The sequence below is a fragment of the Biomphalaria glabrata genome, chromosome 5 (assembly GCF_947242115.1).
Source record: "Biomphalaria glabrata chromosome 5, xgBioGlab47.1, whole genome shotgun sequence".
Taxonomy (NCBI): domain Eukaryota; kingdom Metazoa; phylum Mollusca; class Gastropoda; family Planorbidae; genus Biomphalaria; species Biomphalaria glabrata.
Window position 1 is genome coordinate 9677482 of NC_074715.1, and position 15213 is coordinate 9692694.

At 38.4% G+C, this 15213-nt stretch overlaps 1 protein-coding gene across 1 annotated transcript; it reads right to left on the bottom strand.

The window, feature by feature from the left end:
- Positions 1-528: 528 nt before the first annotated feature.
- LOC129926215 (uncharacterized) lies at positions 529-13953 on the bottom strand. The gene is made up of 2 exons (XM_056028748.1): positions 13768-13953; positions 529-1326 (listed from the first exon to the last, which is right to left on the bottom strand). The coding sequence occupies exons 1-2, from the start codon at positions 13951-13953 to the stop codon at positions 529-531; spliced, it is 984 nt and encodes a 327-aa protein (XP_055884723.1).
- Between the last annotated feature and the right edge of the window lie 1260 nt (positions 13954-15213).

Here is a 15213-nt window from a genome sequence, read left to right on the forward strand (position 1 = left end):
CTTTTTGAGTCACTCACTGAAAAAAACAAGATAATGCACATAAAAAACTATCTTGACCCCCCACCAATTTTTCTTCCCAATTATATACAGTATAGCTTTTAAAAAAAAATCATTAATAAGAACATTATATCCAAAAAAAAAAAGGTTGACCATTCTGCCCTAAGATGTGTAATCGTGGATACACAACGGTTTTCTATCAAGGAGGCTCGAGTTCGAATCTATACACGAGCAGAGTTGTCTCTGCTGAGCAACGTCCAAAACAGAAACCCCCATCCCCTCATATGTCCACAAATTGTTTGCCCTATAAAACTTCTCCACTTAATCCTCGGAGATTTCAATGAGGGGATAAAAATGTGTTTATATAAAGTTGGTGTTGGTTTCGTTTTAGAATCTTCTCGAACGCTATTTATAGGTCTGTTAACTCAGTGTAAATAAGCAATTGTATAAACAGAAAATAGTCTCTTTGGGTTGATGGATTTGTCATTGTCAATGTTAGCTGTTAGAAACATTCTAGAACGTATACGTCATTTATGTAGCCAGGGCCGGTATATGGAAGCACATGGCGAAGTGAATAGGGATACACTGGGCGAAGTGAATAGGGAGGCACTGGGCGAAGTGAATAGGGATACCCTGGGCGAAGTGAATAGGAAGGCACTTGGCGAAGTGAATAGGAAGGCACTTGGCGAAGTGAATAGGGAGACACTTGGAGAAGTGAATAGAGAGGCACTGGGTGAAGTGAATAGGGAGGCACTTGGCGAAGTGAATAGGAAGGCACTGGGTGAAGTGAATAGGGAGGCACTTGGCGAAGTGAATAGGAAGGCACTGGGTGAAGTGAATAGGGAGACCCCTAGCAAAGTGAATAGGTAGACCCTTAGTGAAGTAAATAGGGAGACCCTTAGTGAAGTGCTTAGGGATACCTTGGGCAAAGTGAATAGGGATACCCTTAGCAAAGTGAATAGGGAGACCCTTAGTGAAGTGAATAGGGAGACCCTTAGCGAAGTGAATAGGGAGACCCTTAGCGAAGTGAATAGGGAGACCCTTAGTGAAGTGAATAGGGAGACCCTTAGTGAAGTGAATAGGGAGACCCTTAGCAAAGTGAATAGGGAGACCCTTAGTGAAGTGAATAGGGAGACCCTTAGTGAAGTGAATAGGGAGACCCTTAGCAAAGTGAAATGGGCGACCCTTAGCAAAGTGAATAGGGAGACCCTTAGTGAAGTGAATAGGGAGACCCTTAGCAAAGTGAATAGGGAGACCCTTAGTGAAGTGAATAGGGAGACCCTTAGCAAAGTGAATAGGGTGACCCTGGGCAAAGTGAATAGGGAGACTCTGGGCGAAGTGAATAGGGAGACACTAGGTGAAGTGAATAGAGAGGCCCTAGGTGAAGTGAATAGGGTGACCCTGGGTGAAGTGAATAGGAAGACACTAGGTAAAGTGAATATTGAGACCCTAGGTGAAGTCAATAGGGTGACCCTGTGTGACAGGTGGAGTAATGTGATGTGTGTTTGGCGCGTTTGTTGTCTAGGGGATGATTATTTTTGAAAGCAATCACACACCAACCTATCAGCATATAAATCGGGAGCAGACACGCAACGAGACAAGCAATGAAAGATAGATACAAAAGTTTAAAAAGAAGAATATTTATTTACATAAATATACATATAAGAATAAAAAGGGGGAGGGTTCGCATCTATCTCTAATTAGGATTGTATTTTTATCATCACTCTTGCACTTAATAAGAGAGCATGTCACTTTGTCTTCTGAACTTAGCTGGTTGTCCTGTTGATGTCGCAGCTGGCTGTGTCCTGGCTTGAGGTTCTGCAGCTGGAGGTGGCGCTCTAGCGGATAGAGGGACGCCGGTGATTCAGTTCTTGTGGAGTTTCAATCCAAAGTCCTGATATCTGTAGTGGGCACAGTAGGGCAGGTGGCCTGCTACCGTGGGCACAAGGGTACTGCGGGCAGAGCTGATCTGCCGTGGGCAGCGTAGTTGTCAGGATGAGTCCAGTGAGTTGCAGAGGGTTTGGCGTAGCTATGACGTCTCGCACAGATCTGAGTCCATAGGGACGTCGCACCTAATATGTTGACAGATGGGCTGTCGAATAGGCGGGCAATGCCGATAGCGCCAAGAAGTAGAGTTGAGTAGATCTCAGTAGGCAAGTGCAGTACTGAATAGCACTAAGCACAGATGCAGGTAAATAGATCGTTGATCCAAGGACTAAATAGGCAAGTGCGTGATCCGATAAATAAGTGCAGTGCTGAATAGCACTAAGCACAAAGGCAGACACCTGAGGGAGGCTGCGGATAAATAAAGACAAGTTAGGACATGTCTCTCATGCATCTTATCGATGCCCTCGACTGAGGTGCATTCGTCAGATTGGTGAAATTGCTTTAGAGCATAATGGGGAGATGATGACAAAGGGGATTTGGGAAATAGATGGCTGATAATAGCAATATAAAAATGTACATAAGAGGGAAAGTAATAATATAAAAATGTACATAGAAGGGGAAGTAATAATCTCAAATAAACACAGGTGGATAGAGAAAGAAAAGGGGGGGGGGGGTGAGTTGGGCGGTGGTCAGCGACCGAGACGCTTTGTTTGCATATGACCGTGGGTCGAGAACAATGGAGCGCGCTTGAATGGAGAGGGCGCAACTCTCGTAAGAGTGAAATGACTACAGGGGAGATTATTCCTTACACAAAAGGGGGGGGGGGAATAATTCATATCTCTTCACTAGACGCAGTGTCAGTCCGCTAGTAGAATTATCAAGGCGACCAGCCGAGATAAAGGAAATAAAATAAGATGTACAAATATATACATGGTTGCGTCAACTATCAATTGAGCAACGTAGCATTAACAGGGTAATGCAGTACACAAATAAATATATAGGACATGTTTATGTTTTCTACTTACGCCAGTGAGAAATACACAATGCACTGATTAAATATAAATGAACTAAGCAAAATACACATGATAAACTCCAATGGAAATATACACAGAGTAATTAAGATGGAACTTGTGATTAAGTTCGGCTTACCACCAGGTATTCCTCTAGGAGGGAGAATAAGTGAAGTAGTCCAGACTCGATTGCTCAGATAGAATAAGAAATAAGAGGGTCTAATTTGATTTGGATTTACTTTATATAAGCCCGGAAAATGTGGGCGGACACAGGAAATGTCCTAGGCTAAGAATTAGCTTACACGTGGGTGAAGTCCGACAAGAGCTGGGATTCGCACATTGGGAGGTCAATGGGCGTGTTTGTCCTCGGGGTCTCCTAGATCAAAGAGAGGCATAGGAGAAAGGGGGGGGGAGGAGTGACTTGCATTCCACACAAGGTGGTGTCCACTGCGGCTGTCAGACATCCTGTCGATGAGATCAAAGAGTCTGTGCGTATCTTTGCCCCGGTCAAGGGAAGATAAATCGAAATACGCGGCCTAGCTATCTCCAATGTGGTCAACTAAGTCTAGCCTGGGGCTTAAGAGGTGGTGCGGGTGGAGAATTTAGGGGTAGGATGGGGAAATAATTAAAATAAAATAAATAAATAATGAAAAATAATAATTAATGCTGTGATAAATTTGAGTGACTCTGACAGCGAGTTTTTGACTTGTCACACCCTGGGCGAAGTGAATAGGGTAGCACCAATTGAAACAGAAAAGTGAAAAAACACTAATATGCTTCATTGACGACTCAGGATTACCAGACTAGAAATAACGTTACGACATGTCACCAAAAGGAAGAAACGATGGTCTTTTAACATAGTTATGTAGACTAACAAGTAGATCTAAAGATTTGCTAATAAACTTTACATAATTTTTTCATGGAGGGGGGGGGGTTGCAAGTTGCCAACTTTGCTTCAAAGTTGTGGCTTCTACTCTCTTGTTACATAGAATATTAAACAAAATAACTAGTGCTTCCTTCCAACCCCCTATCTCTCTACGGTATTAAGAGCGCTGTAAATACATGTTTCATAAAATTAAACAAAAAACAAAACAAAAAAGATAAACATGTGAACACAGTCTTCATTGTTAAAACTAAGGTAACATACAATCATTCACAGTACAAAGAATTGGAAGCCTAAAATAAAAGCGTACAATGTCGGGCATCTAATCCTGATTAGACTATTCTAGCTTATTACAATTATAGCTTATCATTATAACATTAATTCAGAGAAAGCACAACTTATTAAGTTGCTTCTTAAAAGAAGTTAATTGATTTGAAGGTGTAAAAAAGTGGCTAAAATATGACTCTTTAGAGGTGTTCGCATACATGGTCTTTCATCAATTTCTAAACCTAGGCTAGTCTACTACAATATTAACTTATTATTGCATCTGTACTTAAGTGGAATTTGTTCAGTTGCTACTTTGAAGTTCATTGATTAGATGGCGCAATAAATTGGCTAGAATTCGGCACCCCACTGTGGCCTATGTGTCTGCAATATAAGTATTGAAGTTATGATGTAGAGTAATATGTTAATAATAAAGTGTAAACCTGTTGTCAAACTAATGTGTTAATAAATAAATGCATGCTCGTCAAGGTAAAAATATTTTAAATTATAATTATTGGTGAAAAGCCAGCTGCCTCTCTAATGAAATAAGCCATATAGGTCACCAAAAGAGTAACAGGTTGCGAAAAATCATTTTTCTCTCCCATTTATGTCATACTGTCTTGCACATGGAACTCTCATTTCTAAGTAGTGCTTCCTTCGTATTGTCACAGAGCCACGTCTCAATGATTACTTAAACTGACACTGTTTCCTCTGTTGTCATTTTTTTATTTACATTTCATTTTTTTTTACATACTCCACCCTCAAGAATTTAAACAAGCAACTCACACACGCAAATACCCTAACGCACACACACAGGGCTGGATTTAAGCATGTTGAGGCCCCGTGTCAGAATTTTTGAGGATGTCCCTACACTTTTCCAATTTTTTTAAAATAAAAATTCTACTTAATAAAAATACTAATATCTGACAGTATGTCATTAAATATGCATATTTTTTTTGGAGGCACGGTGGCTGAGCGGTAAAGCGCTTGGCTTCCGAACTGGGGTCCGGAGTTCAAATCCTGGTAAAGAATGGGATTTTTAATTTCGGGATCTTCGGGCGCCTCTTAGTCCACCCAGTTCTAATGGGTATCTGACATTAGTTCGGGAACAGTAAAGGCGTTTGGTCGTTGTGTAGGCCACATGACACCCTCGTTAACCGTAGGCCACAGAATCAGATTACCTTTACATCATCTGCCTTATAGACTACAAGGTCTGAAAGGGGAACAATATGCACATTTAATATAAAAAAAATGTACATATCAGGGTTTACGCAATGTTCTAAATTCGGAGTATATTACGAGAGTACGAACAACTAAAGCGGACACAATATAAATATAATCAGACAATGTTGCCAACTGTAAGATTTTTTAAATAAAATTACTAACAATGTTTTGAGAAGCAACATAAAGTTGAAATATGCATTTTTTCTCTATTCTAGGGGCCCCCTTTCTTGCAGAATCCCATGGGCTGTGGCCCCCGCTTGTCCCCCCTTAAATCAAGCCCTGCTGACACAGACATAATAAAAATATTAAGGTGACTTTTATTTATAGCTTTATTAGAAGCGCTCAGTTTGCATCTATAGGTTGATGCAGTAAAGTGAGTCAGTCCTACTACCTCTTTGTCAATTGTAGATGTATTTTTTCTCTTTTAACAAATCTGATTAACACATGTTGGCTGAAAAAAAATGTTACATTTCTATCATATAGAAATTTTGTAATATGAATTATATAAAACCGGCTTTTTGTGTGTGTAGCCCTCGTTTAAAAATTCGCTGTTGTTTTTGTGCTGAATGTCTGTCCAATAGTATGTCTTTAAATTTTTTTAATGTGGCGCTATTTGGATATCCGATTTCACCAAAGCCTATTTCTTGTAGAACTTGTGATATGGCTACTATTTTATACTGTTGTTGTTTGAAAAGTAAACCATTGGACCCTTGTGAATTTTTTTTGAAATATTTATGAAAAAGCTATGCAATTTCTTTGCATTTGATACAACACTTAAGAATAAACTCTATTACAATAGAACCACGTAGAATTCAGACATTCAGTAAGTCATAAGTAAGTCATGTTCGCCGCATGGAAAACTATCGCTTCTTCAAAGTTTACCCCATAGCTTTAGAGCTGTTTGGCTCAAGATAAAAACTAGCCTCCCCTATCTCCGCTAATTTGATGTAATCAAACTGGTCCTCAAAGAAGTGAAGATTGATACTGACTATTGGGAAGACATAGCCTAAGACCGCACTATGTGTAGAGATGGTGACCAAGAACACTATGGACAGTGAAAAAAACATGGCATCAGCTCTGTAAAAAAAGCGTGCCAATAACAAACAAGATTACAAAGACAGTTTGTGTGGAAACATAAACTCAAAATCGGCCCCTGAAGTGGTTCACCCAGGCAGGTAAAAAGGCAGGTAAAAAGGCAGGTTTCAATATGTTCAGCAAGAATATCAGAATTAAATGTATCAAAGGCTAATGACAGAGAAGAATGGAGAAATAAGATTGATAGATCCTGTGTGGTGCCCCGACGGTCCAGCAGACCTAGGGATAGGTGAAAGGGAAGGTGAAGCCAAATATGAACCTGGCCTAACTGGTGTCATATAATGATTATCTAATTGATCTAATTGTATTTAATGATTATCTCAATGATCTAATTGTTTTGCAAAGGGTCAATCTCTTATTCAAAGTCTCAAAAAAAAATCCGTAAAAAAAACAACATTCCTTTACTTAAATGTCCTATGGATGCATAGCCACGCTGCAGTTCAAGCGATAATATGAAAAACTACCTATTAATTATTGTTTTAAATTATGTTCCACTTATATGCATATTAAATATATTTTTCTCTTTGTAAATAAAAAAAAATTCTAAAACCTTTTGCCTAAATGAGTTAAAAGTATGGTAAGTAGTCATCTTACTTACTCCTGTGTTTGTTAATCTTATAGTGTATAGTTGTAAAAATGGTGTATTTTTTATGAAAAAACTGCTTGAATAGTTGATTTACAAAATTAAATATTTCGCTTTTAGAAAAAAAAAGTAGCCTTTGCATCAGAACTTTGAATGGATTAAAATATCATGATGTCGGATTGACTGTTGTTATTGAAATAAATCTTTTTTTTTTTTTTTGGGAGGGGGGCAAGGAATACTCAGCGTTACAAAATTATAAAAGAGGTACGCATAGGTCAAAAGTTTGGGAAACACTACACTAGACAGATACCTGGGACCACAGGCTGAAAAAGACACTTCTAAGAGACAGATTAGCACATCTCTCTTGGACAATGTTCGTAGACCTAAAAGCAATTAATGAGTTAGATCAGAAAAGTTCATTACTTGACATAAACACAATGACAGACAGTAATTGACCATAAAATAAGTGAAGATTACTAATGGGAAAAAAATAAAATAAAAATAAAGCATAGGGTGTTCTATTTAATCAGTGTTGAACAATGATTTGCAATGGGCATTTGTAATGCATTCAAAAAGAGGCTAACAAAATATTAGGAACACGTTTTTGTTTGTAAATATATAAGCAATAAAGGAATATTCTGTAGTCTGTATAATAACAAATGAAATTTTAAAACAATTTTAAAAAATTACTCACAGTTTCTAAATATGAACATGAAAGCCTTGAAAGAAATGACAACAAACAAAAAATAATTAAAAAAAAACATAGCCAAGAACGTGTTTGTCGTAAGCCAAACTTGGCAGCGTCCCAGTGTGAAGTATAATCAGTATTAGCTCTTGAGAGGAGCTAGAGTCGCAATCGACTTGAAAGCTGTCCAGGGAATGGCTCTAGGTTAGATAGTTAGAGGCAAAAGTAAAAGTAAATATGGCGGAGGGTGTAGAGGTAATAATGAAGAGGTTTAGGAGGGAAAGGTTATGTTTCTACCACAAACAAAATGATGTCTAGGGAACTCGGAAATGATAGATAATATGTCTTAAGACATCTTAGGGAAATTACGTCGTCAGCTTAGGTGAGAGAGAGCTGAGGGAGAGAGAGCTTAGGGATCAAGATTAGGGGGAGAACGCTGAGGGAGAGAGAACTGAGTGAGATAGAGCTGAAGGAGATAGAGAGCTAGGGGAGAAAGAGAGCTGAGGAAGAGAGAGAGAGGTGGTGGAGAGGGAGCTGGGGGAGATAGAGCTGATGGAGAGAGAGCTAATGAAGAGAAAGCTGAGGGAAAGAGAGAGAGAGGTGGGGGAGAGGGAGCTGGGAGCGAGAGAGCTAAGGGAGAGAGAGCTGTGGACGAGAGAGCTGAGGGAGCTGAGGGAGAGGGCGCTGAGGGAGAGGGAGCTGAGGGAGAGAGAGCTGTGGAAGAGAAAGCTGAGGGAGAGGGAGCTGAGGGAGAGGGAGCTGAGGGAGAGGGAGCTGAGGGAGAGGGAGCTGAAGGAGAGAGAGAAAGAGCTGACGGGAAAAGAGAGAGAGTTGAGGGAAAGAGAGCTGAGGGACAAGGAGAGACCCGAATGAGACAGAGAAAAGCTGACGGGAAAAGAGTTGACGGAGAGAAAGCTGAGGGAAAAATAGGTGAGGGAGAGAGCGAGCTAAGGGAGAGAGGTGAGGATGAGAGAGCTTAGAGAGAGAGAGAGCTGAATGAGAGAGATAGAGAGCTGACGAAATAAGAGCTGAGGGATAGAGAGCTGAATGAGAGAGAAAGAGAGAGAGCTGACGGAAAGAAAGCGGACGGAAAGAGAGCTGAGAGAGAGAGGTGAGGAAGAGAGAGATCTGGGGAATAGAGAGCTGAGGGATAGAGATCTGAGTGAGAGAGGTGAGGGAGAAAGAGGTGATGAAGAGATAGGTGAGGGAGAAAGAACTGACGGAAAAAGAGCTGAGAGAGAGAGGTGAGGGAAAAAGAGCTTAGGGAAAGAGGGCTGAGGGATAGAGAAAGCTGATGGAGAAAGAGCTGAGGTAGAGAAAGAGAGGGAGGTGAGGGATAGAGAGCTGAGTGGAGAAAGAGCTGAGGGAGAGAGATGAAAGAGCTGAGGGAGAGAAAGAGCTTAGGAAGAGAGAGAGCTGAGGGGAAGAGAGCTGTGGAGGAGATAGAGATGTGGGGGAGAGAGAGATGTGGGGGAGAGAGAGCTGATGGAGAGAGAACTGGAAGGAAGTGAGCGGTAATAATTACGGAGTGAAATTTTCTGATTTTAATGAAGGATAGGGGAAGCTTTGCCAAAGTTCATACAATCGCTTTATAACAAAGACCTAATAATGGCAGAAAGATAATAAGAGCATTAATTTGCTATTCACTTTGAATGATTCTAAATACAAGCTTAAAGTCTGTCATATTTACTATTATAGTAAGTAAAAAAATAAAAAGGTAAATTCCCCTTTCTGGCATTGTAATTTATAGCGCAGATGATTATATCATTAAAAAGCATACTATTATGAAGCATAAAAAAAAGAGCAGACTTATGTTTAAGTTCAAATAATGGGAAACAATTATACGTTTTGTTTTAATTAATAAGTTTTCCCTGACGTTTTAAAATTTGTATCGCCCTTTTAATACCACTGTAAGAAGGCGTCATAGGTAGTGTCACTTAAGACATTTTTAAAATCTCTTTGCTCAAGTAGATAAACTTCCTAATTACTAGGGAATAATTGATGTCTTCACTTTAAGATTAGACATCTTAATTGTAGTTATGAAGCTGATACAGTAGTGATAAATTGGCTGTGTAGTGAATAGTTAAAGCAGTGTCTAAAAATGGTTGCCTAACAGGGTGCCCTATTGGGCTAGATTTTTTTTTTTTTAGGGGGGCCCTAAAAATAATAATAATGGCCTAACTTAATGTCTAGTAATTTTAAGATTTAACGTGTAAAGTCATACGATTTCTATTCTAGATCTAAATTATTCATCTAGATTCTAGGTCTAGTCTAGATTCTAGATCTAATTTGGATTCTAGAATTAGTTTTAGATCTTGATCTAGACCTAGTCTAGATTCTAAGTCTAGACCTTGTCTAGACTCTAGATCTGAACTTAGATATCTAGACTACATCTAGAACTAATCTAGAAATGTATTATAGGTATAAATTCTAGATATATTCTATATTCTAGATTTATTATATACCTAGTAGATAGAGGGATCAGGGTTAGTAGGCCTACTTGTGGGAAATAGTGCACTATGCAGTTAGCATAAGAAACCAGATAGTTGTGCGGGCAATTTTTTTTATTTCATAGCCCGTCTACTCCAATATATTAATCGAAAATTTTGGGGAGAGGTACGCATATGGGAGCAGTAGCGTCACTAGGGGTGCGAGTGGAGCGGTCGCAAAGAGTGAAACCATTTTGGAGATTACAACAGAGTTGAAAAAAATTGTATCTTGGTAAAAGCAGACACATCGAAAAAGATACATATTTTAAAATCTCTAAATATATGCCCAAATATGCCTAGACACATCTAGATGGTAATTTAATTATAAATTACACAGCACAACGTTATACCATTTCTGTCTTAAAGTATAACAGAGAAAACCTGTTCATATGATGTTACGTCTGGTTCTAATTTTAATTAAATATTATTGTAAAATTTACAATAACATTTGTATAAATTTTAAAACAGTTGGTTTTATATTATATTTGACATTCATTTTACATTTGAGTAAAAATCAATAATAGTAGTAATAAGCTCACTAATTTTTTCAACAAATAGATATAACTAATAATAGTGTTTATTGGAACATATTTGAAGAAAGTTGATGGGAAGGGATGACACCCTGAGCTATCGCACCAGGTGCAACGGCTCTGTCTGGGAGGTTCCCATTCTGTTTTTAGGTGATCAGTAAAGCCGAAGTGTTGTCCTGTTTGCTTTTAAGTAGATAAAAAAACGCCAACAGATTTTTTTACAACTTTATTAATTTAAACAATTAAAACAAATCTATGTATTAAATATTCCTGGTCCATTGATCCATTGGTGACTTGGATGGGGGCTGCCTCTGAGTTTGTGTGATAATACAAATTCTTTTTGTAGTCTTGTTTTTGGTTGCATTGAAAAATCTTCAGCGTTTTGTTTTTAATATCTTAAGATTAACACACAGGGCATGAGTTTGTATTCAGTCTAAAAATAATAATATGAATGTACTAAAACATATTTCTACGCTGAAGTGAAGATTGTTGCGAAGTTCTTTCTCTAGTGAACACGTTTTAAGAAGGCAGCTTTGTTTTTGTTTTTTTCAGGTTCCCTTGTCACTGTAAAAAACAGAGTTCCTCTCTCACATTTTTTTCTCATATGAACTCGAGCGCTTTCCGTGAAAAATTGAGTTGCATCGTTTCTGTTTCAAGAGGGCAGTGTGTCTACATCGTGCATTAAAGGTCAATCGGTCAATGACCTATAATGAATCGTGCAACTATGACCTTTATCCATTCTGTCTAGACGCCACCACTGTACCAACCAATTTAAACACTTAAAGTGTGTCCCTATGTCTCGTACCATGTAACAACGTTCCCAGTTTCTGAGCCACTTGGATCTGTTCCAATCAGAGATTGTGAACATTGAACTCCGATGTGTGTGTGTTGGGAGATTAAAATTTTAATCTCGATAACTGCACTGGTCCTGCTTTTCTGTACTTCTTAAACTTGTTACCCAAATGCTAAGTCTCATTTTTGTCAATTGTTTATTTATATATCTTTTATTTAGTGCCTTTTAAAAAAGAAGTTCTCATACAAAAAATATTGGACAGAAAAAGAAAAGTCATATCCTGCTTTACGATGAACATAATTTTTAATTGGAATAGCACTTCAATGGTAACAAATTGAACCGAATGTATCAACATAAGTCTACTCAGTTGTGGCAATTATGTTTGAAAGTATATCACTTCCTGGTGCAACGTAGATACAAGATATGTGAATTTTGTTTAAGGAAACAATAGCAAGCTAAAATGAGCAAATTTGTAGTTAGATTGTTTAAGTTTGAAATAATTATCTTGGGATATTGAAGTGAAGAATAAACTTATATAGACTGTCAAAAAATATTTTAATCAACAATAGCAGTAACTCATTATTCATCTAATTAAAAAAATGCAGGTCAAATAAAGTAAAATAATGTAACGTGGAAAAAAGTGACAGACAATCATTAGGGATCCAAAACAAATTTTTCAAAACGTTCAAACAGCTTATTTTTTTTTATTTATTTGGATATAACTTGTAATGACACAAGATGCTTAGAAGTTGATGTGAATCGGGTTTTTCCTAAGTAATGTGACGAGTAAGAACAGAGTAGGATTACGAACAAGAAGGATAACGGACAAGACGCCTAGGAGGACGACGCTAGGCTAGCGACGACAGAGGACTGTGCCCTTTTTATTGTTTATTAAATTGTTGAAGTTATCAGCCTGCGTTATTAAGTATATTCTTGATTCATTCTGTTGTTATGTCATATGGACTCGCATGCACCATTAACATATAATATATACTCATCAACAAAATAGACCATCAACAAACTCGAGCTTCTAAGACCAAGGAAACCAAATTTATACCTATAGCTCATAGCCTCAATTAAAAACGTTACACTAAAAAAAAACTAAAGAAAATAAAAAAAATGACTTTTTAAACTGAGGTTTTATCTCTGCACAAATGGGGCAATTGTTTACTACAGTTCTTATTTCTTCAACTGCATACGGAAGATTCTTTGACCGGACGAAATGGAGCATTTGCACTTTGCCAGGATGACAAAGAGTGTTGTGAAGTTCTTTCAAAGACACAGGGGTGGTTGTACTTGCACAGAATCCACGAGAAAGAGCATCGGCGGCCAAGTTGTCAGCCCCCGGCCGGTAACACACATCGAAACTGTACATTGATAGTTCTATTCTCCACCTCTGAATTTTGTCGTTTTTAATTTTACCGTGATGACGAGGGTTTAACATGAATGATACGGACCTTTGATCCGTGGTGAGTTTGAAATGCGACCCTAATAGAAAATGTCTCCATTTCTTGATTGATTCCACAATAGCCATTGCTTCTTTCTCTACGGAGGATTGACGTCTCTCGCTAAGAGATAGTGTTCTGGAGACGAAGGCAACTGGTCTTTTGTTTTGGGATAATGTAGCGGATATAGCGATATCCGATGCATCTGTCTCAACCTCCAGCGGCGGATCAACTTACTAATAACATAAGTGTACTCACAGACAGGACCGGTCCTAGCAATTGTGGGGCCCTATGCGAAACGGATTGCGCGGGGCCTATTTTGGGTAGGGATAAGGATAATAAGTGACAATTAAGATTTTGTATTAAAAAATAAAGTCTTTGCATTTTATACATTTTTAACTAAGTACAAAATGACGATCAAATTAACTTTACTTTACGAGCCTTGTGTGTGGCTAAGTCATACAGTAGATCATCAAAATTCTGTTTCCTACATAATTGCAATAATTGCCTGCCACATTGTTTAATCTCTCTTCGTGAATTGTTGACCTGAAGTAATTCTTGATTAGTTTAAGACACGAGAAACTTCTTTCACAAGATGCCACAGTTACAGTTCAAATCTCAGCTGCAAGGAGTAAATTGCAGTGTTCACAATTCTGTTAAAGCATTTTTTCCTGTAGCCATCTTCAGATTTTCGATGTGTGAAGCTTTCCACAGATTTATCATACTGCCTTTTCCTTTGACTTTTGGCTGGAAAGATTGCAACAACATCCATGTTTCCAGCCAACTTCTTTTTGCTATCACAAGAAGAAACAACAGGAAGAAACTTAAAACGTTCATACACAACCACAAGCTCTTTCACATTAAATCTAATCTGAGAGATACCGATAACATCTGCTCGTTGTGACTTATGTCTGGAGTACAATCCAATATCACAGCATTCTTGATGTCTTGAAGGATAGTATTCACAACAGCATCAGCTACTACAGTAATAACTTTGTTATGAATCTTCTTTCCCAGGTAGCGATGATGAATTTCTGCATTGGTAATACGTCGAAGTTGTTCCCCCATTACTGGATCAAACTTCAGAGTATTCTCAGACCTTAAATGGAAATCGGAATAGAAGTCGAAAAGAAAACTTAAATAGACCATTGGCGGACAACTGCTTTGTCTGCATGAGGTACGGGAAAATATGTAGGTCGCAAAAGGGTTTGCATATTCATGTGAAACAATGCACTCATCCTTAATCTTCGGAATCGAAGATATTGTCATTATTATCATTGTCTTAAATGCTTCTCCAGCTTAGATGGTTTCATAGTATCATTACTTTGTTGCCTAATAGACACATGGGCAATGAAGATAGGAATGAAGCCAAATTTCAAATAATTAATACTGTTATAAACCTGATGGTGGCACAGATGGGGGTAGTGGTGTGTGTGTAGTCAGCCGACGCAAATCGCACCAGGCCAGCGCTAAACGAGCGGTCAACCGTGACGAGCTACGACGGTCGGCCGAGTCGAGTCTCAACAGGAAGGTTCGGGAAGGATCGCCGTCGTGAACAGAGCTCAGGAGCGTCACGAGAGTTGTAGTCATCTGACCACCTAGAAACGTCGAGCGGCGTTCTGTCCGGTTCGAGAAGGCCAGTAGGGACCCTATATAAGAGCGGAGGTGTCGCAGTCAAGACGGTTCACGACAGAAGGTTCAAGACAGGGGCTCAGAACACGGTGTTATCTTTTTTTTTTTTTTTGGATCCGGCAATGTTTATATCTTTATAATGTTGGCTTTCAACCTTGTGTTCTTTCGTTTGATATATATCTACACTACTCAGAGCTTGGACGTCTAACAGCAATTACAAATATGTTTATAAATTATTTTTTCTTTAGCGTTATTTAGCGATTTTTCATGGTTTTAATGTTTTCAATACGCTGTGATCTTTTCACGTATCTGGACCACTGGATCACTTGAGCAAAATTGGGTGGGGGAAGAAAGAAAGCGACATCTGTGTGAATTTAACCATAATCGCTTTTGAACAGCATTTATAAAATTTAAAAAAAAAATGGGGAAGGACCTGAATTCTAACTCCTGGCTCAAGCATCCTTAAGCCGACATACTAACTACTCTGCTAGTGCGGTGCTTGTGAACATAGAAGATATTATAGAAAATTGTGTAGTTATCTTTTGTTTGTCTCAGACCTACTTTAAAGCGGCGACCTATTAAAGGGATTAATTCAGCTTATACTACCACTTCAGACGAAGTATAATTTCGTTCATTAGTTCGAGATATCAAGTAAAATAATTAATTACCAATAGATAATTAACTAATGGGTTAATT

Coding starts and splice junctions, on each gene's coding strand:
- LOC129926215 (XM_056028748.1), bottom strand. CDS start 13,953: ATGGGGGAACAACTTCGACGTATTACCAATGCAGAAATTCATCATCGC. Junction 1,327..13,767: donor ACAACGAGCAGATGTTATCG/GTATCTCTCAGA, acceptor CACTTCGCCCAG/AGTCTCCCTATTCACTTTGC.